This window comes from Phyllosticta capitalensis (assembly GCF_038381095.1).
Source record: "Phyllosticta capitalensis strain CBS 128856 chromosome Unknown BKA78scaffold_2, whole genome shotgun sequence".
NCBI lineage: Eukaryota > Fungi > Ascomycota > Dothideomycetes > Botryosphaeriales > Phyllostictaceae > Phyllosticta > Phyllosticta capitalensis.
The window spans coordinates 3,001,166-3,019,925 of NW_027117440.1; the positions used below are offsets into that span (position 1 = coordinate 3,001,166).

General features: G+C 56.0%; 8 protein-coding genes across 8 annotated transcripts; 3 read left to right on the forward strand and 5 right to left on the reverse strand.

The window, feature by feature from the left end:
- Nucleotides 1-116: 116 nt before the first annotated feature.
- On the reverse strand, nt 117-3,157 carry BKA78DRAFT_307143 (uncharacterized protein). Its single transcript, XM_066887831.1, has 7 exons — nt 2,463-3,157; nt 2,385-2,410; nt 1,936-2,331; nt 1,372-1,888; nt 991-1,318; nt 631-918; nt 117-576 (listed from the first exon to the last, which is right to left on the reverse strand). Exons 1-7 carry the CDS (start codon nt 2,903-2,905, stop codon nt 487-489), a joined length of 2,088 nt encoding a protein of 695 aa, XP_066748327.1. The 5' UTR covers nt 2,906-3,157; the 3' UTR covers nt 117-486.
- Nucleotides 3,158-3,424: 267 nt separating this feature from the next.
- On the forward strand, nt 3,425-4,381 carry BKA78DRAFT_350319 (uncharacterized protein; the record flags this gene model as incomplete). The annotated part of the gene is made up of 2 exons (XM_066890972.1): nt 3,425-3,488; nt 3,552-4,381. 2 exons carry the CDS (start codon nt 3,425-3,427, stop codon nt 4,379-4,381), a joined length of 894 nt encoding a protein of 297 aa, XP_066748328.1.
- On the reverse strand, nt 4,312-5,698 carry BKA78DRAFT_86989 (ClpP/crotonase-like domain-containing protein). The gene is made up of 2 exons (XM_066893883.1): nt 5,270-5,698; nt 4,312-5,111 (listed from the first exon to the last, which is right to left on the reverse strand). Exons 1-2 carry the CDS (start codon nt 5,505-5,507, stop codon nt 4,492-4,494), a joined length of 858 nt encoding a protein of 285 aa, XP_066748329.1. The 5' UTR covers nt 5,508-5,698; the 3' UTR covers nt 4,312-4,491.
- A 517-nt stretch (nt 5,699-6,215) lies between these two features.
- On the reverse strand, nt 6,216-8,247 carry BKA78DRAFT_87047 (uncharacterized protein). Its single transcript, XM_066893884.1, has 2 exons — nt 8,112-8,247; nt 6,216-8,053 (listed from the first exon to the last, which is right to left on the reverse strand). The coding sequence occupies exon 2, from the start codon at nt 8,009-8,011 to the stop codon at nt 6,359-6,361; it is 1,653 nt and encodes a 550-aa protein (XP_066748330.1). The 5' UTR covers nt 8,012-8,053; nt 8,112-8,247; the 3' UTR covers nt 6,216-6,358.
- Nucleotides 8,248-9,273: 1,026 nt separating this feature from the next.
- BKA78DRAFT_86984 (uncharacterized protein) lies at nt 9,274-10,192 on the reverse strand. Its single transcript, XM_066893882.1, has 3 exons — nt 9,962-10,192; nt 9,617-9,912; nt 9,274-9,563 (listed from the first exon to the last, which is right to left on the reverse strand). Exons 1-3 carry the CDS (start codon nt 10,040-10,042, stop codon nt 9,467-9,469), a joined length of 474 nt encoding a protein of 157 aa, XP_066748331.1. The 5' UTR covers nt 10,043-10,192; the 3' UTR covers nt 9,274-9,466.
- A 477-nt stretch (nt 10,193-10,669) lies between these two features.
- On the forward strand, nt 10,670-12,337 carry BKA78DRAFT_245994 (uncharacterized protein; the record flags this gene model as incomplete). Its single annotated transcript, XM_066884172.1, has 5 exons — nt 10,670-10,738; nt 10,799-10,934; nt 10,987-11,170; nt 11,220-11,947; nt 12,000-12,337. The coding sequence occupies 5 exons, from the start codon at nt 10,670-10,672 to the stop codon at nt 12,335-12,337; spliced, it is 1,455 nt and encodes a 484-aa protein (XP_066748332.1).
- A 1,716-nt stretch (nt 12,338-14,053) lies between these two features.
- On the reverse strand, nt 14,054-15,501 carry BKA78DRAFT_330136 (uncharacterized protein; the record flags this gene model as incomplete). The annotated part of the gene is made up of 2 exons (XM_066889735.1): nt 14,054-14,578; nt 14,635-15,501. The coding sequence occupies 2 exons, from the start codon at nt 15,499-15,501 to the stop codon at nt 14,054-14,056; spliced, it is 1,392 nt and encodes a 463-aa protein (XP_066748333.1).
- A 418-nt stretch (nt 15,502-15,919) lies between these two features.
- Nucleotides 15,920-17,886, forward strand: BKA78DRAFT_307164 (cytosine deaminase protein-like protein). The gene is made up of 2 exons (XM_066887832.1): nt 15,920-17,314; nt 17,366-17,886. Exons 1-2 carry the CDS (start codon nt 16,115-16,117, stop codon nt 17,564-17,566), a joined length of 1,401 nt encoding a protein of 466 aa, XP_066748334.1. The 5' UTR covers nt 15,920-16,114; the 3' UTR covers nt 17,567-17,886.
- Nucleotides 17,887-18,760: the final 874 nt, after the last annotated feature.

Here is an 18,760-nt window from a genome sequence, read left to right on the forward strand (position 1 = left end):
ATGGTTAGAGGGCAGCGAGAGGACGATGGGCGGGCTGGGTTCGATTGGCGACGGGATTTGTCTGCGGGTATGTATAGATTGGGAATGGCGACACGTCTTTTGCTGCGAGAACGTCAATTGAGATTTCGAGGGGGCTGGGCATAAACACATATTTTTGACAATCAACGACCAATGACTATCACTCACCCTACTCCACATATAAGTCTAAACGAAAAAGACAAAGTTCACATCATCTCTTGTCAAGTAGGACCCTAGTAAATTTGAGCCAACTGGCATCACTCAAGAAAAAGAAGGATATGGACTGAGCCAGCCTCTCCAGTTCAACTCCAACCCGCCGTCTCCGCCAAAGCACACAAAGAAAGGGTCGACTTCTCCAAGAAAATAGTAAAAGCAAAAGAGGAAAAGAGGAAGAAACGATTAATGCCTGCGGACCCTTCTTGCCCATGAATTATTTTGACCAACTCGCCATTTTTGATTGGACTGGGATTACGAGTGGGCGTAAGCCTTCTCTACGTCCTTCTTGTACTTGTCCAAGATGCCCTTGCGGTTCAGCTTCTGAGCAGCGGTAACAAGGCCCTGCAAAAGATGATTGGCACTTGATGCGCGATTGAGAGAGCAAAGACAACTTACGTTCTGGGGCGTCCACTCCTCGTCGGCCAATACGACGCCGTCGATAATCTCAAAGCTCGCCAGACCGCCAGCCTTTCCAGCCTGTTGCATCTGTTGCAGTACGGCACTGTTGATCTTCGGGTCGTGGCACAACTCCTCCAAGTGCTCGCCCGAGACGCCCTTCTCGGAGGCAAGCTTCTTCAACGCGGGTTCGGCGGGCACAATAATGGCAATGGGCTTGTGCTTGTCTTGGGCGGCATAAACGCAGATGTTTGCGACAACGGTGGCCGAACGGTAAATGGACTCAAGCTGTTTCAAATGATCAGTGTCTTACTCTTCGAGTCGCATGACAAACGAATACGCAGGGGGGAGTGGCGTTACCTTTTCCAATGCAATGTATTCTCCGGCCAAGGTCTTGACAAGGTTCTTCTTGCGGTCGATGATGCGCAGCTGTCCCTTGTCGTCGAATTCACCAATGTCGCCAGTCTTGAACCAGCCGTCTGCGGTGAAAGACTCCTTGGTCTCCTTCTCGAGGTCCAGATAGCCGTCCGAGACACCACCGCCACGGATCCAGATTTCTCCCTGAGGAGGCTTGTTGGTCGAAAAGTAGCCTGCATCGGCAAAGTCGACCAACTTGAGCTCGACGCAGCCGGGGATTTCGCCAAGAGCGTCGGGAGTGTAAGCCAGGGGATCCATGAGCGCACCCATACTGTGGTCTGTGATCAGCCAAGCCAACTTCACATGCACTGCAGCATCACTTACGCTGAGGTCTCGGTCAAGCCGTAACCGCTGATCATAGGAGTGATGGACATGGAGATGAAGTTCTGCGTGTCTTTCGCGATCGGGCCGCCACCATTCATAGTGATTCTCAGCCTGCCGCCAGTCGCGTCCTTGATCTTGTTGAAGACGATGGAGTCAAGGAGACCAGCGCCGGGGAGCTTGGTCCTCATGAGGAAGTTCTTTGCAGCCATGGCACCCCAGAACATGTTCTTAACGAGGAATCCGCCTCCTGCAACCTTTCCGACAATGCCCTTCTTCACCGACTCCCAAACTGCGGGAACACCGACGAGGACGGTCGGCCTGAACTCTCGGATATCACCCTTGCAGTTGCGGACGGACTGGTCCGACAAAGTGCGGGGGTTTCCGTAGCCCATGGTGCCACCCCAGTAGAGGGCGGCATTTTCAAAGACGAACTCGAGAATATGCGCGGCCGGAAGGTAGGTGAGGAGGCCATCGCCAGGACCGAGGTAAGGACCAACAATCACGTCCACACCAGCGACTACCTCAAATTAGCTTTGTTTTCGCAGGAGTAGGCAAAACACTTACTGGCAGCGACGACGTTCTTGTGCTTGAGCAGGACACCCTTGGGTGTGCCGGTAGAGCCGGAAGTGTACATGATGCAGCAAAGATCGTCTGTGGAGGGGGGAACGGGGTCGACCATGCTGTCCTCGCCGAGCTTCCTCAGCTCCTCGAAGCTCCTAATGGTGAGGTGAGGGTGCGCCTCCTTGAGCTTCTCAATGTCCTCTTCCTTGACCTCGCTCTGGGAGTTGTAAATGACATGCTGAATGTCCTTGGCAGTGTCGAGAGGCTTGATAAGCTTGGTGAGCAGGTGGGGGTCGAGGAAGATGGCCTTTGCGTGGGTTTGCTCGAGCGAGTGTCTAAGACCTTCCTCTCCGAGGGTGTCGTAGGCGGTGACAATGGGCATCGACTGCGATACGGCGCCTAGAAACGTCAGATTGGATTGCGCAAAATGCGCATAGAGCTAGTGCACTCACCATGAGCAGTAGCAAGCCAATGCACGCTTCCCAAAATGTCAGCAGTGCCCGCGATGCAACTAACAATGCAGCGCTTACCTAGTGGCAGCAAAAATGTGCACCCTGTCAGGGCTGTTCAGCCCAATTTTCCGCAGACCAGAACCGATTTGAAGAGCGAGCTTCTCATATTCCACAAAGCTCAAGTAGTTGTAGGGACCAAGCTCGAAATAGGTCCACTTCTTGTCAAATTCTTGCTCCTTGCCATCCACAACCTTCTTCAGCTTCTTGGTTTCGGTGTGCGTCGTGATGAGCTTGCGCGAGCCCACAGCCTTTGCATTGCCGAACTTTGCCGAAGAGTACTTGAGGATGTCGTAGATGGTTGCAATGTCCTCTTGAGGCCGCAGCTTCAGGGCGTCCTTGGTGCGGACGTTGCGGCGGGGCAGGGTTTCGCCATCGACCTTTTCGGCGCCGGGGACTTCGACGGTGAAGGGCGGCGACTTGTAGCAGCGCGGCTGCGGGTACAGACTCTTGAGGTCCGTCATGATGATGACAGGGCGGGGAGCGAGGAGCTAGGAAGGGCGGGGATCAAGGACAAAATGGAGAGAGGAGTCGGCGGATTGTAAAGGGAGACGCGACTGCGCTTGGGGGCAACGGGTCGGAGGGAGAATTTGAAAGAGAAAGGCAATGGTGGAACGTTGCAGGTGAGGAGGTGGGAGGACGTAAGGTAGTCAAGGGCCAGGATGAGTGAAGTGGATGGTAACGGCTGCCCGGCTGGCGAGAGAGAGGGTTGGTTGGGTTGGCTGTGAGGAGCGCTGCACTGCGGTTGGCTGGACGGATCCGGTGACGTCGAGTGCCAGCCAGGTTCCGTTGAACAGCCGCCCCCGGCCAACACGTCAAGATGACTGGCAGCAGGGCCCGTGGAGCCTTCAGGCCTTCACCCAGCTTCCACCTCACTCCGCGGATGCTCTCTTGTGCTGCTCACCACCAACGGACTCCCGCCGGACGCCGCAACGCCTAAACGCCCGTCAGCCTCAGCGAATCCTGTCACCAGCGCCGCCTCTATGGATCTGCCGCTCCGCACCGTCCTCTCCCAATGCGGCGACGAAATTTCCGACCCTGAAGAAGGTAAAAAAACAACGCATGGGGAAAGAAGCTATTTCAAGGGCTGCTAAAACGCACCCCTGGCAGACGCCTTTCTCGTCTTCTCTCAGGACATTCCGTCGCACGCTCTGGGGATTGTCGACCCCAAGTCCTCGACGCTCGACATTTCAGTAGCCGGCCGAGACTTCACCATCCAGCAATCCCTCGGACTGCTAACCTCCAACCGCTCCCAAGGCAGCACCGGGGCCGTTGTGTGGAAGGTCACTCCGCTGTTTGCGCAATACGTTGCCGCCCAAGAAAGTCTTCTCTGGAAATCCAACGCCTTGACAGCGTCGTCGACAGTGTTGGAGCTTGGCTGCGGCGTTGCAGGCATAGTTCCACTAGCCTTGGCGCCACACATTGGCAGATACATAGCCACAGACCAAGACTACGTGCTTAAGCTACTGAGGCAGAACATTGCCGAGAACTGGAGCACGGCGGATTCTTCGACTAGGCAGTCCGGCAGTAAGCGGACAAAGGCAGCGGATGTTTCGGCCGCAAGAATCGAAACGGCCACGTTGGACTGGGAGTCGGATTCTGTTGAGGGTCTCTTCCACCAGCTCAACCTGGCGAAAGGGAGTGGCGCAAGCCATGGTGGCGTGGATGCAGTAGTTGCCTGCGACTGCATCTACAATGAGGCTCTGGTCGAGCCGTTCGTTAACACGTGTGCCGAGGTTTGTGCTCAGCGCGCCCACTTCGAAGGAGCACCCCCTACCTACTGCATCATTGCCCAGCAGCTGAGGACGTACGAAGTCTTTGAGCGCTGGCTCGTGACTTTTCACAAGCGCTTCAGGGTCTGGAAGATCCCGGACGAGCACCTGTCAAAGGAGCTAAGGGAAAACTCGGGCTTCATCGTGCATATTGGCGTTTTGAGGTAGTAATGATGCAAAGATCAAAATGGTCCTGAGTCGCGGTAAGGCTGCGTTGCTTTTGCTTGAATTTCTTGAACGACTCCAAATTCAACACCGACGCGAAACCGAAAGCGACTCTACAGCTTTGGAGTTCTCCACACCGGCTTTCTCTTCTCCACAAAGGCTTTTACTCCTTCCTCCATATTTACCCTGTCTTGTGTTCTCGCGCCCATCATGTCTGCCCAAAGTCTTGTCCCCTCTTCAACTCCAACTCCTTCCCATCCAATCTTGACGCCCTCGCGGTTGATTATGACGGAATCGGGACTGTTCGCCGCAATCTCGCCCGCAACCCTCAACGCCTCCTTGACAACCTTCCTCTCCAAAACCGGCGTCTCGGGACCATCTCCATCTCCAACAACCCCATTGACAACACCCCAACCCATCATCTCCTGCGCCGAGACATTGCGGCCCGTGAGCGCCATCTCCATGGCGCGCTGGCGGCCAACGGTGCGCACAAGGCGCGGCAGGGCGCCCGCGAGCACTATGACCCCGCGTTTGGCCTCCGGCAGAGCGAACACGGCACGCGGTGCTGCGTACACCAGGTCGGCGTTGACTATCATCTCGCAGCCGCCGCCCATGGCCAGCCCGTTGACGGCGGCGATGACGGGCTTGAGGCCCGAGCGCCGCGAGAGCCCGCCGAAGCCGCCCGCGATGAAGGATGGCTTCGGCGTCGAGTCTAGGTTGCTTTGATGCCATTCTGTGAGGTGTGTTAGAATGCTGTATACGATCGGAGAAAGTGGCGAGCAACGTGATATCCAGCAGCATGCCACAACGTGCTCAGGGGAACACAGAAAGATGAAAAGGACAAAAGACATAAAGACGACCAAAAGGAAACGGATGCCAAAAAAATCTCACCTTTCAGATCCGCACCAGCGCAAAACGCGCGGCCAGCTCCGGTGACGATGCCCACGCGCAGCGAAGGCTCGCGGTCCATCCAGGACCAGACGGCATCGAGCTCGACGTGGCCAGCTCCATTGATGCAATTGAGATCGCGCGGGCGATTGAGCGTCACCAGCAGCACAAACGGTGCGGGGAAGGAGAGCAGACAGTACTGCGTGCGCGGCGGGGGATATGTGAATTTGGGGGTTGCCATTGTGCAACGAACTTTTCAACAACAATCAAACAAGAAGAATTGAGAGATGGTGTACGGGTGAGGAAAAGGCTAGAGATGCGGTGGCAAGAGCAAAGAAAGGCTTTGTGACGTTGCAGAAGGATTATGCTCCCGCGACACGTCTGCGGGCTGCATGGTGCTTTTGGTGTTGAGCGCGGGTGGGGAACTTGCTTGTCCGCCATGCTGGGCCGAGGTATCCTTGTCCCGCTGATTACTTTCGGCTGCTGCAGCTCTTTCTTGGCCATTGAGGACGACATCAGTCTTTCGACGCTGCGGACATTGACCTTTTGTGATATCGAGACTTGGCCGATGGTGTTCATGGCTGGATTCAGGGTCGTCCGTCTTTTTGCAAGGGAGCGTGACTATGCCTGATTTGGTCTACGCCCATCTTGCCCCTTCCCTGTCAGCACTTCACGCTGGCTTTGCAGAACAAACTGCTCCCGGGACGCAAAGGATTGAGATTGCTTCAATGAGTTGGTCAAAGTCAAGCTCTCCCTCAACTTCTAGGTCTTCATTGCCTCAGGACGTTTCCGTGACGTCATGTTGAACAATTTCAGCCGGCTGGCCGAAATCCAACGTCTTAATAGAACGACCTACATACTTCACATGTTGCTTTCCTTTGTCGGTTTGTAACATCTGTGCGAGCAATCTTCATTCCAATCGTGGAAGCTTGACGCGAGAAGTAGCATACTCTACGTAAGGAAATCTCATTTCTTGCTTGGCTACTATTTCTTGTAGGATGCTTCACCAAAACCTCATGCACAATCAGGGGTCCACCGCACCCGTATCCGGACCAAGAAAATAAGGAGCGACCTCTTCATCTTCTCACGACCTCAATAAAAGATCTTGGTCTTCTTTCGAGGACCCCGCGGGTTCCGCTCAAGCAGCTTTGCCCCACAACTCACCCTCTCAAAAGCATTCACGCCAAGGCCCTGCTGGTCTGCCTGCACAAAATCAACATCACCGCTAAGGACGCAACTGAAGACGGTGCTCCAGCCATTGAAGACGGCATTGTGCCACGCACGCGCCAGACAAGCATCGGCGCTGCCGGTGCGCTCCACCTTGTAGACTTTCCTGCCGCCGGCCAGCGCCTCGCACCCATCAAACGCGTTACGCGAGACGTGGCGGACGTCGTCATCCTCGTCGTCGTCGCGGACGGAGTCTGCGTCGTCCGGCTGCGACGGCGCTTCGACGACGGAGTAGTAGACGAGGAATTCGTTTTCGAGGCGGCGCTCTTCGGCTGGGGTCGTGGGCTCGCGGTACGGCATGCCGGTCCAGGGGTTTTCGCCCTCGGGCGACGCGCCCATGACCTCGCCGACCCAGACCTTGACGACGGGGGCAGCGGTGGAGGGGGCGGGCTCCTCGCCGTCGCCCTGCGCGACCAGGTCGACGAGCTCGCTACCCAGGCCTTTGGCTTCGAAGCGGCGCAGACGCGCCAGTTCGGCCTCGGCGGGGCGTGCGTACCACCGCTCTTGCTCGCCGTACTTGAGCAGCCAGAGCCAGTTGTGCAGGTCGAAGGGGCTGGCGCGGTGGTGGAGGAGGCTCCCGAGGCGTGGCGGGAGTTTTGATTTCTTGGTGAAGGTGGGGAACTTGACTGTGTGCTCAATGGAGGGCTCGTAGCGTCGGAACTTGAGATCGAGGGACGAGAAGACTGTCGATAGTGGCACGAACTGCGGCGGCGGTGGCGGTGGGCAAGGGAAGCTGTTCAAACCTGGACCGCCGCAGAAGGGTGGAGGGGGTAGTGGAGGAGGGGGAGGAGGAGGACAGGGCAAGGTGGAAGATTGATCAACGTTGAAGGAACTGTCCGACGGCTTTCGGCTGAAGCTTGGTGGGGGTGGTAGATTGAAGATGTCTTTGGGCATCCCACAGACTGGAGGTAGGATCGGGGACATGCCGCGACTCCTGGGCCTGCCTTCGGGATATTTTGGCCAGGAATCAGTTGGTAGTGTCGGGGGTGGAAGTGGCGGCGGAGCATCGTTGAAGGCGCAACGACGGCGGCGGTTGGGATTGAACGCTCGTCCGTTGTGTAGAGTGACTGGGAAGTTGTAGCCCTTTGGCGGTGACTTTGACTTGGGCTGGCAGGACTGAAGTCCCGCGACAGAGTCCTTTGAGGATTTGCCGTCTTCCTTGAATCGGTCTTCGTGGACTTCAATTATCGGAAACGGTATCCCTACATCAACTCCAGCCGACGAGGCGGCGAGCTCGCCATTTGGTGGTGTAGGACCCAGCGAGTGTGAAGACGGAGGTGGAGGCGGAGGCGATGGTACGAAGCTCTCCGCTTGGTGAGGTGGGGAGATGGACGACGGCTCTGTATGAGTAGGCTCGCCAGAGTTGTCTAGGGCTTGGTAGAATTGGTCTTCCTCCGAGTTGAGGGGGTGGTGGCAGCCAACGTCGGACATGGTTGGCGAAGCAGTGCGAGATGAAAGATGACTTGAGGGCAAGTAGTCGTCAACCTCGATCAAGACGAGGTCGTCCAGGTCGGCCATGGACGGGAGCACAGTTGAACGAGGTAGCTTGGAGGACTAGTTCTGAGAAGGACACCCGTCAGTTATATATCCACTTGATATGGGCCGCTGGTGTGTTTGCCTAATCAGTGGAGAGGACGAGCAGGCAGACGGTAGTACGCGTGGAGTCTCAAGGCGGACTGTGGAACAACAGCCTGCAGCGACAGTTGTGCACGTACACCGATTCAAAGCAGCCTACTTTTTGTCATCGACGGCAGGAGCGACTTTTCCAAGGTTGGATTCTGGATGGTTTCGAGGCAACGAAACAGAGCTCTGGGTCCTGTAGCCCTTTGTAGGCCATCTGGCCGGTGAATACAAATTTGGAGACTCGAGCATTATAGTCTCACCACCGTCGATGCAATAAGCCTCGTCATTCATGCTTACTGGTAGCTGCCAATGCATGTCCGCGGGCGAGTGGACAACTTCATCGCATGGATTGGCATCCTGCGGACGCGCCGCGACATCTTGAAAGCGAAACCACACCTGGTTGTTTTCCTTGGAGTGGGCGATGCAGGACCACCGCTAATGCTGTGCGTGTGTAGTAGAGCAGTTGTGCTTGTTGCTAGTTTGGCTCGGAGTGTGCGTGTTTGATATGTCGATCCGCGTGTCTTCCGTGGAGGTGATTGCCGCCACTCGACACTGGATATTCGCGCATTGCATGCTCCTTTTCCAGGCGACAGAGAAAAAATTGACGCGTTTCTGCAGCTCAAAGCTGATAATCAGCGTTTACTGGTCTCGTGACCGTAGTAGGCTCGGTCTGAGATTGTGCAAACCATTCGTTGGTATTCGCGCGCAAATATTTCCACTCTGTCCTATTACTTGATTGACGTGCAAGTCAGGAAGCCTGGTGTGAGACCAAGGCGTTGAGAGATGCGGTTAGGGCCTGCTGTTAACGGGCGCTGAATGGGTCCACGACTATCAAGAAGACGTGACAGCGTCCACGAGAGACTTGCAGGTGGAGGGCTGCTCTTAGATGACATCTCATTTGCTGAAGCAAGCTTTCGAGCCTCGGAGCCTGGCGCGGGGTACAGCTGTTGCCTTGCACCCAACATTTCAATCAGTTGCACAGTGGGTCTTCGGGAAGGATTTACCACCAAGATGCTTCTGTGAAACAAAAGGATGACCAGTTTGGCATACACTGTAGTAGCCGTGCCGTATGTCCGTAGTCAAGTAAGCTTTGCACCGATCAATTAGCTCGCAATGCTTGATAGGCTGCCCTGGAACCGACGACCGCCGATGTTTTAGAAGATGGGTATCTATGCCATGAACTCCAAGCCGAATGGCCTGTTGCCTCCAAGTGGAGTTGGCAGCCAACAACCAATCCAACTTTCGATAAACAAGTTCAAGTCCTTCTGACCAATTCGAGAACGTAGAGCGTGTGACCAACACAGAAAAATTTTGAAGGATGCCGCGCCGCATGCTTGTTGGTTGGATCATTCAGGGGGGGATTTGCCGGTGGGCACGCCAGGCATTGCAAATTGTAAGGATGAAACCATTGATCAAGTTCAGATAGACGGCTGTGTAAGAAGTGATACTGCATCTATGTCAGCATATTAGAGACTTTTGACAACATGAACGTGATCTTACAGAAGAAAGCCGGTCAGAATTCGAATGTTTTTTATGCATGCCCATTTGTACAGCACTCGACATGTGAGCCACAAAATATATCGAATGTTTTGTGATTCGGGGCGGACGCCGGAGGACAAGGCTACACAGGTAGAGAAGATGAGGAGCGGCATGGTTTGTCGCAGATTTTTGGCTGCACGCTCTGCGCGTTCGACCTGCTTTGCATGTTTGGCAGCTGCTTCATCAGAGCTATCGTGTTTTTTCAATGGAATGCCGATAAAGTGGTCTGGCGTCACGAAATCGTCGAGGAATAAAGTCTTTGATGTGTTAGAAATGTGACTTACAAGATGTTGTGGGAAAACTCACCAGGATCAACGATAATGCAGGCGTCACTGGCAGGCCCCAGGGGCCAAGAGATGGGAATAAACTCAACGTAGAATCAGCCATTGCCGAAGTTCAAGTGTTGGGTTAGCATCGAGAGCACTCGTTGCAATAAGTATGTTTATGATTGTGGCGATGAAGGCTCTCAGGTATACACCCACGTCACATTGGCCCCGGGCTGAGGTGTATTGGCCCTGGGCTGAGGTGAGCATTTTGCTGCGGCATCCTGAACTGCCACAAGTTGTCAAATGCCACACTTGGCGGCTAATGATCCACTTCAGAATAATGGCTGGATGATCAGACACAAGGAAGGCCAGGCAACGGCAAAACAAAAGCTTGATGTGGATTGACGCAAGCGCCGGGCTGTCACGCAGTTGGTAGTGGGCGGCTAGTTGAACCCTCGAATCGAGTCGCGTGGTCGAGGGAGTTGGCTTGACAATGATGCAAAGCAAGGGGATCAATCAGCGAGAGGAAACGTAAGAGTCCCAGAAAAGTCCATGTCACGTGAAATCACCTTGGCCATGTTGCTGCCAGTTTGCGGCTTCGAAACTGACCAGGGTGCGGCCGCCCCATCTCCATTGCCGTCCGCTGCGCAATCGCAAATCCACACCATCAACACAACCGCCAGCCAGTGCAACCTTCTCCCCCCACCCCACCCCTCTCCACCATCTCTGCGACCACCGCCTGCCCATCATGGCCCAGGCTACCAAGGCCGAGTCGCAGAAAATCTTCGACAAGCTCAAGACGAAGCCCGCAAATAAGGTCCGCCCCGCCCCTGTCCTCTGCTGAACGTCTGGCCTTTTCGTCTAACGTCCGCGGCAGGTATGCTTCGACTGCGGTGCTAAGAATCCCACTTGGTCCTCGGTGCCATTTGGAATTTACCTCTGCCTCGACTGCTCGGCCAACCACCGCAACCTGGGAGTACACATCTCCTTTGTGCGCTCCACCAACCTGGACAGTACGGGACGAAATATCCAGTGGGTGGGGGATCTAGCTGACAAGTGGCATAGTTTGGCAATGGGATCAGCTCCGCCTCATGAAGGTCGGTGGCAATGAGTCCGCAACCAAGTACTTCCAGACCCACGGCGGCACAGCAGCTCTCAACAGCAAGGACCCCAAGATAAAATACACCTCCAACGCTGCCACCAAGTACAAGGAGGAATTGGGAAGGCGGGTAGCGCAGGACAAGAAGCAGTATGCTTTACTAGAATTCTCCTCGCCGCCGCATTTCTAACATGGCTAGATACCCCAACGAGGTTGTCATCACCGACGTCCCCGACCCCGAGACCTCCGGCTCCAACACCCCGGTCAACGACGAAGACGACTTTTTCTCATCCTGGGACAAGCCCACCATCAAGCGCCCCAGCAACCCGCCCTCGCGCACCGGCACGCCAGCCTCTGGCTCTCGCAGCGGCTCGCCCTTCCTCAACGCCCCCGCCAACGGCAACGGTTCACGGCCCAAGTCGCCCCTTGCTGCTGGATCGGATGACAACAAGCCCGCGGCGCCTCGCGCTGTTCCGGCCGCTGCCATACGCAAGACGGGCACCGTCACCGGTGCGCCCCGCAAGGCCAACATTTTGGGAGCAAAGAAGAAGGGACTCGGCGCCAAAAAGATTACGCCCGGCGGAGATGCCCTGGATTTTGAAGCCGCAGAGCGCAAGGCCAAGGAGGAAGAGGAGCGCATCAAAAAGCTGGGATATGACGAGGACGCAGAGCGTGCGGCGGCAGAGGAGGCTGCGGCGGCAGCTGCCAAGGCAAAGAAGAGCGAGGAGATTGCCAGCCCGACGCCAATCAGCCCGGCCCGCGGTGGACTCGGTTCCTCTGGAAAGGACAGGAGCAACAGCGACGTCGAGCGCTTGGGCATGGGCGTGCAAAGACTGGGCTTTGGACAGGTGGGCGCGAAGAAGGCCGCTGCTCCGGCACCGAAGAAGATGGGCGGTTTTGGTTCGACGAGCAGAGCCGCAGAGGATGGTATGTTGCCCTTTCAAGAACTTACACACAGCAGTTCTAACCAAACGAACAGACTCGGAGCGCTTCGCACGCGACAAGTTCGGCACGCAAAAGGGCATCTCATCGGACGAATTCTTCGGCCGCGGCAACTTCGACCCGTCGGCGCAAAACGAGGCCAAGACGCGGCTGCAAGGCTTCGAGGGCGCGACGTCCATCTCATCCAACGCGTACTTTGGGCGGCCCGAGGAAGACGAGCCTCCGGAGGACTACGGCGACCTGGAGACGGCAGCCAAGGACTTTGTGCGGCGCTTCGGCATCACGGCCGGCGACGACCTGGACAACCTGTCCAACCTGCTGGGCGAGGGCGCCACGAGACTGCAAGGTGAGTTACTGTCCCTCCTGCGCCCGTGATGTTTGTTTGTACATGTATGGGTGGCAACGGCACATGTGGTTGTTTTTATATGTCTTTTGCGAGTGGAGAGCTGAGTGTTAGCCTTTTACATGGCCAACTGACGTCTGACGTTGGGTCTGCAGGTGCCATTCGCAACTACCTGAACAGCTAAGCGGTAGGTCACTTGTTGGTTGTTGTGGTTGGAATGCGGCGCCGGACGAGGGACGATGGATGAATGGCCTTCAGTGTCTCGCCGCCTTTTCGTCTGTTGTGTCTGCCACTGCCTGGAGTGAGTGATGAGACGCACCGAAAAGAGACGGACGAGAGACTAGATTCATGGATTTGGCAAACAGGCGGAAGGCAGGCAGACAGGCAGGCAGGCAGGCAGCTGGACACAGGGGACGCACGCACCTCATCCTATCCTCGTCTCTACATTTTTCTTTTCTCTTCACCTCCTCCCACCTTTTTATCGTTTTGTGCTTGCTCCTCGTTACAGTAAGACCCTCTTATATTTGATAAACTCTTTTGTTCTCCTTTTTCCCGATTGACAATGCAATATGTAAACTACCTATACCACCACTGACTACAAATTCATTCAAAAAACTTTCAAAGGCCTAGGCGAAGGGCAAAGGCTATGACGAGGTTCTGTCGTGAGTGACTGGCACTGGTAAAAGCTGCCAGTGGTAAAGTGGTTGATGTGTTGATACACGGTGTGCACCAAGGTAGTAGTGCACTGCTGGAGTAGCTGGGCATCTGGTGTTGGAGTGAGTCGATGGGAAGAATTGGGGATTGAGTTGAGACGGGACATTCCAGTTCGTCTGTTGTTCCTCTACTGCTTGTGACCATCGGAGAAAAAAGGAGAAGAAATGAAAAGCAATGAATACAAAGCTCCCCCAAAGAACGCCTGCCTGGCCTGTCCATCTAGAGACACACGCATGCATCTCTAGAGGAACATGATCAACCCAACGCCTTGCATGCCTTCCTGCCCACCCCTTTTTCGCCGCCCCATGCCATTCAGCGCCATCCGTCCATCCAAAGCATTCGTGTACTCGTCCCCTTTTCTGATTTTGCCCCATACTCTACTAGTCCTTATAATCCTCATCCCTCTCATCATCCGGCTCGCTGCTGCTGCTGCTGCTACTGCCAATGCCCGAAGACAGGAAATCGCGCTTTCGACTCTGGCGCCCATGAGGGTCAGGCGTTGGTGTTTGGTCGTCCAGGCCTTCTGATTCCGAAAAGAGATGTGCTAGCGGGTCTGGTTCGGGTTGTTGATGGGGTTGATGGCGCGCAGCACTCCGTCTCGAATTCAGGTTACTTGTTGGGTTTGTGCGGGGGGTAGCGGGCGACGAGGCGTCCTCCTCCTCCTCTCGCAGTCGCAACCTCTCGGCCTTCCTCCTCCTGTAACGAGCAGCCTCCCACGCTCTCCGGCGCTCCACCTTGTCCCTTACGCGCTCCACCTCTTCCGCGTCGGGCAGATAAGCGCGGCCTTCTGGGATTTCGCCGGCGAGGATGGCGCGGTTGCGCTCGCGTTCCCGCCGCGCGTACAGCTTCATGTGCTCCCTGCGGCGTGCTTTGCGCGCGAGCTTGGCCTTGGCCTCTTCCGGATCCGTTTCGCTGCTCGAGCTATTATTCTTGTAAATTTCTTTCCTTCCCACCACCACCTCCTCGTTAATACTCGGCCTCTCACACTCTTCTATTGCTATTCGCACATCTTTAAAGATATCCTCTTCGCACGCCTAGTGCTTCTGGCGCGCCAGCCAGATGCCGACCCCTTCCGTAGCCTTGTCACTGCCCCAGACGCCATCAGCGCCGCCACGGCGCCACTCGTCCGAGGCAACGTCCTCGCCGCCACCGCGCGTAGCTTCGCCCAGAATAACTTCGAGGTCGCGCTGCTGGGAGCTGATCCAGCGCTTGACGAAGGCGACAGGGTCGGCGGCAAACGACGTGTAGAACGCGTGCTTGGCCTTGCTGTGGTGAAGCGCCTGGACGAGGTGGGCGAGCTGGTCGTCGAGTTGAGCGATCTGGGTGAGCGTTGTCATCGGGGCGGTCAGGTTCGACATGGCGGTCCGGAGCGGGTCTTCGAGCGGGACGAGAACGTCATAGACGGTGGCTTTCGAGGGTTTGCCCGGGGCGGCAGGTGCGATATAATCCTTGTCGACGCGGATGGTGTAGGGGAGTTGATAGGGTGGGAGCGGCGAGAGGTGGGGGAGAATGTCGCGAGGGATGTCGGGGAACATGACGAAATCGCGGTTGTTGAAAATCTGGTTGTGTGTCAGCATCATCAAAACATTGAGACCAAAGAAAGGGGCGCGCATACAGCCTTGAGGTGGGCGTCGCAGCGAATCTTGCGGCTGTCCTCCTCGGACATGAGGTTATTTGCCTTGATATACGTCCAGACGCCCATTAGCACGCCGCCGCGGTCCTCCTCTTCGCTGCCAATCAACTCGGCGAGCGGACGGCTCAGCTGGAAGCGCTCCGGTACCTCGTCGCGGTGCAGGTTGATGGTCACGTTGATGTTCTCATCGGCCTTGCGCTCAAAGACCAACAGATCAAAGTCGCTGTTGGCACCCGTGGCGGCGTTGCCTTCTGGCTTCTTCCACTCAATGTGCGAAAAGCCGTCTGGCTGCAGCGTGGGCGAGCGGTCGTAGTCGATGGTGATTTGCTTAAAAAAGTGCGACAGTTTGGTGCGCTGGGCAGTGGGCTTCTTCTGAGGGCCCTTCTTCGCGGCGGCGTCTTTGCTGTCCTCGTCCATGGCGTCGGCATCCTTGGGTTCTTCGTCCTTCTTGGCGTCGGCGTCGTGCTCGTCATCCAGCAACTTGGCGGCGATGGTGACGCGATATGTGGCCTGGCTCTCGGTGTTGAAGTCGAACGCGTCGGTGTCCATGGCGCCCTGTTGCCACGGCTGGTTCTCGGCCGTGTTGCTGATCCATATGCGCATCGTCTTGTAGGAGGTGAGGTTGCGGGACATGAAGTCGTTGATGTCGAGGCGCTTGCGCATCATGGCGGCGTCAATCTTGCGCTCGACCTCGCGCAGACTCTTATACTGGGCGACGCCATCGCCAATGATGAGGTCGTCGACGCCATCGGGCAGGTTCTTGTCGGTGGGCTTGCGCGACTGGCGCTTGAGCAGTTCGCGTCTTTGCAGTTCAGCTTGTTGCTGGGCCTGCAGCTGATGCGGATTCATGGGTGGAGGAGGATGGCCGGCGATGGGACCTGGATGGCGGCGCATCATCATGTCCAAGTCAGCGTGCTTGATCATGGCTTGGAGGGTGGGTGTTTGCGGATAGGCAAAAGGAAGTGTTGGGCAGCGTGCGAGTGGTTGCTTCGGCTAGCGCGACCTTACCTGGACCAGGACGACGAGGTTGAGCTGCTGCGTGCGGTGACGCTCGCTGAGTCGTCGCCTGCGGCGGGTAGTTCCGGTACTGAGCAGCCTGCATGGTGACTGAACGCGTCAGGCTCAGCAATTGCGATGGGTGTCGTGATGGAGATGAAGTGAAGCTATGAAGCTGCGAAGAAACAGACGGGCGACGCGTTCAGCGGGCAGGACACTGAGACTGGACTGGGACTGGGCCACTGGCAGAGGCTGGCATGCTTTTTTATTCGCTAAGAGTAAGGAGGCGGGGTAAACCACTGGAGACAACAACTCCACCACGCTAATCTGGCCGACATTATTATCTACTTCTTCTGCTTCTCTTTGTTGCAGTTGCTGGGTCTCTGTTGAGTCTCTCGGCCATCCTCTCACGATCCGTCATCTCGTCAGCGCATCAACGCGTACCGTCAGACCTCGACATCTCACCATGGCCGGCGCCTACCTCGCCGCAATGGGCATAGACCTGGACGCCGAAATGGCAAAGATTCAGTTCGGACGAGACGCCGCTGCGGCTGCATCCCCGGCCACACCTGCAGTTGCTCGCATTATGGGTGTGCGACTCCCAAGCAAACCCGCATCAGACCTATGGGACGTCCTCATCTCAGATGGCCGCGTAGCCTCCATCGAAGCCCACGATCCGCGTGCCCCGCGCCTCTCTCATCTCCCGGGCGTCTTGGACGCGTCGGGCTGTCTGCTTGCACCCTCCTTGTGCCATGCTCACATCCACTTGGACAAGTGCTTCCTCTTGCAGGACCCCAAGTTTGCCGACTTGCAAATCGAGCAGGGCGATTTTGCCGAGGCGTTGACGTTGACTCAAAAGGCCAAGGCGCGTTTTGAAGAAGACGATCTCCTAAGACGAGGGCGCCAATTGATTGAGGAGAGCATCCGCTATGGCGTAACGGCCATGCGGGCGTTTGTTGAGGTGGATGCAGACGTCGGCTTCAAGTGCCTCGATGCCGGAATTAAGCTGAAGCGCGAATTCGAGGCTAGATGCCATGTCCAGATATGTGCATTTGCCCAGCTACCTCTCTTCTCTGGACCTGATGGGGGCGAGACCATCAGAGAGTTGATGTCCGAGGCAGTCACGCGAGAAGGTGTAGACGTATTAGGCAGCACGCCATATGTCGAGAGCAAGCAGGAGGGCACGCAGAGAAACGTAGAGTGGATCGCATCTCTTGCTTTGAAGCATGACAAGTTTCTAGATTTGCACATGGACTATCATCTTGACAAGACCAAGGAGCCCTTTGTATGGGAGGCATTCAAGATTCTCAAGGAGAAAAGATGGGTAGAAGACAAGGGCAAGATGATTACGCTTGGTCACTGCACGCGCCTCACGCATTTTGACGACGGAGACTGGTCAAAACTGCGGGAGGCTATTGGTGACCTGCCAGTGTCTTTTGTAGGCCTGCCAACCAGCGATCTCTTCATGATGAGAACTGAGGAGGATGTTCGAGGAAGCCTCAACATACCCAAGCTGATCCAGAAGCACGAACTTCATGGAGCGCTTGCGGTGAATAATGTGGGCAACGCTTTCACGCCTCATGGCAGCTGTGATCCTCTGGCCATTGCAAGCCTAGGAATCGGTCTTTACCAAACGGGCACAAAGGCTGGCGCCGAACTGCTATATGTAAGTCTTGCATGTCGACGTGGATCCACCACATATTCTGACGTTTGAAAGGGCTGCATATCGGGAAGAGCCAAGGCAGCAATAGGTCTGCCGTCTGCCAAACTTGAAATCGCAGAGGGGGATCCGGCAGACTTTGTGCTTTTCGACAACAAGGGGCCGGAATGGAGATCCAGGAGGGGGCTGGCCGAAGTTGTGTACGACCCACCCAACCTACGGAAAACGGTAAAGAACGGCCACATCACGACCGACTGAGTGGTGGAGCTAGGCTAGCCGGCGGTCGTGATTCCCGTTGCTGCGATGACGGCTCCAGGAATAAATAGAAAAGAGGTTTGGTCGCCCCTCGTGACAGAAGTGGCCCCATGTCGAGTCCGACATGCATCCATTTAGTAGCGAGGTCCTTACCCCGCAAAAAGTCGTGGTTTCTCCATTCTTGACTGCAACGGGCGAGGCGATCCGGGGGTTTGGACGGATGCATCGAGCACTCGGGACTTGACCATGGCTCTACTGAAAGGATTGTAAGGGCTGGATTTTGTGACGCCAACATCAAAGGTTGAATAGAGGTCTGATGTCGCTTAGTCTTATTCAGCAATGTGCAGTGACGCAGGACACGAGAGTCAGCGTGACAGGCCCTTGGCCGCCTTGCTACCCGGTGCCTTGTTTTGCAAGGCGCAGAGGGTCATGATTGTGTGGAGATGGACAGTCCAGACCGCAACAAGGTGTGGCAAGGTGCAGAGACAAAGGCCGAAAGACAATTGGCGTGGCGCCATGAATGCATTTACGATGCTGAGGTGTGAGAGGTTCCGGAGAGGAGGCTTCAATGCTTGGACGAGGCTGCTCGATGCGGCTTGCCCAGGCTCGGAATACGGCGAATGACAGCGGCGTCGGACATGGCGAGGGTTGAGGAGATGAGATGCAGGCTGTGCAGAAAAGACCTGGGTCAAGAGACGATGTGACGCAATGATAGGCGATGAAGGCTGCAAAATGTGGATGGCCAAAGTGGGTCGGAATGTTTGACGTGGGCTGACGTGCTAAATTGCGGTTGACAGGCGGGGGAAGAGGGGGACAACAGAAAGATGATGATAGTAGTCGAGCAAAAGGGAGTCGAGTTGATGAGGACTCTCCGTGCAAGGTACAATGTAAATGGTGGCCGTCAGGAGGCGAGGAAGCGGGCGGGAGATGGGCGCGACTTTGGCCCAAAGCGGAAGCGTGCAGTCAGCCACAGTGGCTCGCTTTGTCCCGGATCTGCGATGGAGGTTGAAGCTGCCCTGTGGCGGTGGACGAATTGACTATTGGGCTACCCGACTATAGGCACTTCTACGATAAATCCGGCAATTGAAACCAAAAGAAACCATGGATTATTACCTAAGACCAACTCCAAGCACCGGGAACGACACCTCTCTCAGCCCAAGCCAGGCCAGTGTAAGAGCGGCAGTCCGTCCTAGCAGC

Coding starts and splice junctions, on each gene's coding strand:
- BKA78DRAFT_307143 (XM_066887831.1), bottom strand. CDS start 2,905: ATGACGGACCTCAAGAGTCTGTACCCGCAGCCGCGCTGCTACAAGTCG. Junction 2,411..2,462: donor CACATTTTTGCTGCCACTAG/GTAAGCGCTGCA, acceptor CATTTTGGGAAG/CGTGCATTGGCTTGCTACTG. Junction 1,889..1,935: donor CAAGAACGTCGTCGCTGCCA/GTAAGTGTTTTG, acceptor AATTTGAGGTAG/TCGCTGGTGTGGACGTGATT.
- BKA78DRAFT_87047 (XM_066893884.1), bottom strand. CDS start 8,011: ATGGCCGACCTGGACGACCTCGTCTTGATCGAGGTTGACGACTACTTG.
- BKA78DRAFT_86984 (XM_066893882.1), bottom strand. CDS start 10,042: ATGGCTGATTCTACGTTGAGTTTATTCCCATCTCTTGGCCCCTGGGGC. Junction 9,913..9,961: donor CTGCATTATCGTTGATCCTG/GTGAGTTTTCCC, acceptor AACACATCAAAG/ACTTTATTCCTCGACGATTT. Junction 9,564..9,616: donor ATTCTGACCGGCTTTCTTCT/GTAAGATCACGT, acceptor ACATAGATGCAG/TATCACTTCTTACACAGCCG.
- BKA78DRAFT_307164 (XM_066887832.1), top strand. CDS start 16,115: ATGGCCGGCGCCTACCTCGCCGCAATGGGCATAGACCTGGACGCCGAA. Junction 17,315..17,365: donor CTGGCGCCGAACTGCTATAT/GTAAGTCTTGCA, acceptor GACGTTTGAAAG/GGCTGCATATCGGGAAGAGC.
- BKA78DRAFT_86989 (XM_066893883.1), bottom strand. CDS start 5,507: ATGGCAACCCCCAAATTCACATATCCCCCGCCGCGCACGCAGTACTGT. Junction 5,112..5,269: donor CGCTGGTGCGGATCTGAAAG/GTGAGATTTTTT, acceptor CACACCTCACAG/AATGGCATCAAAGCAACCTA.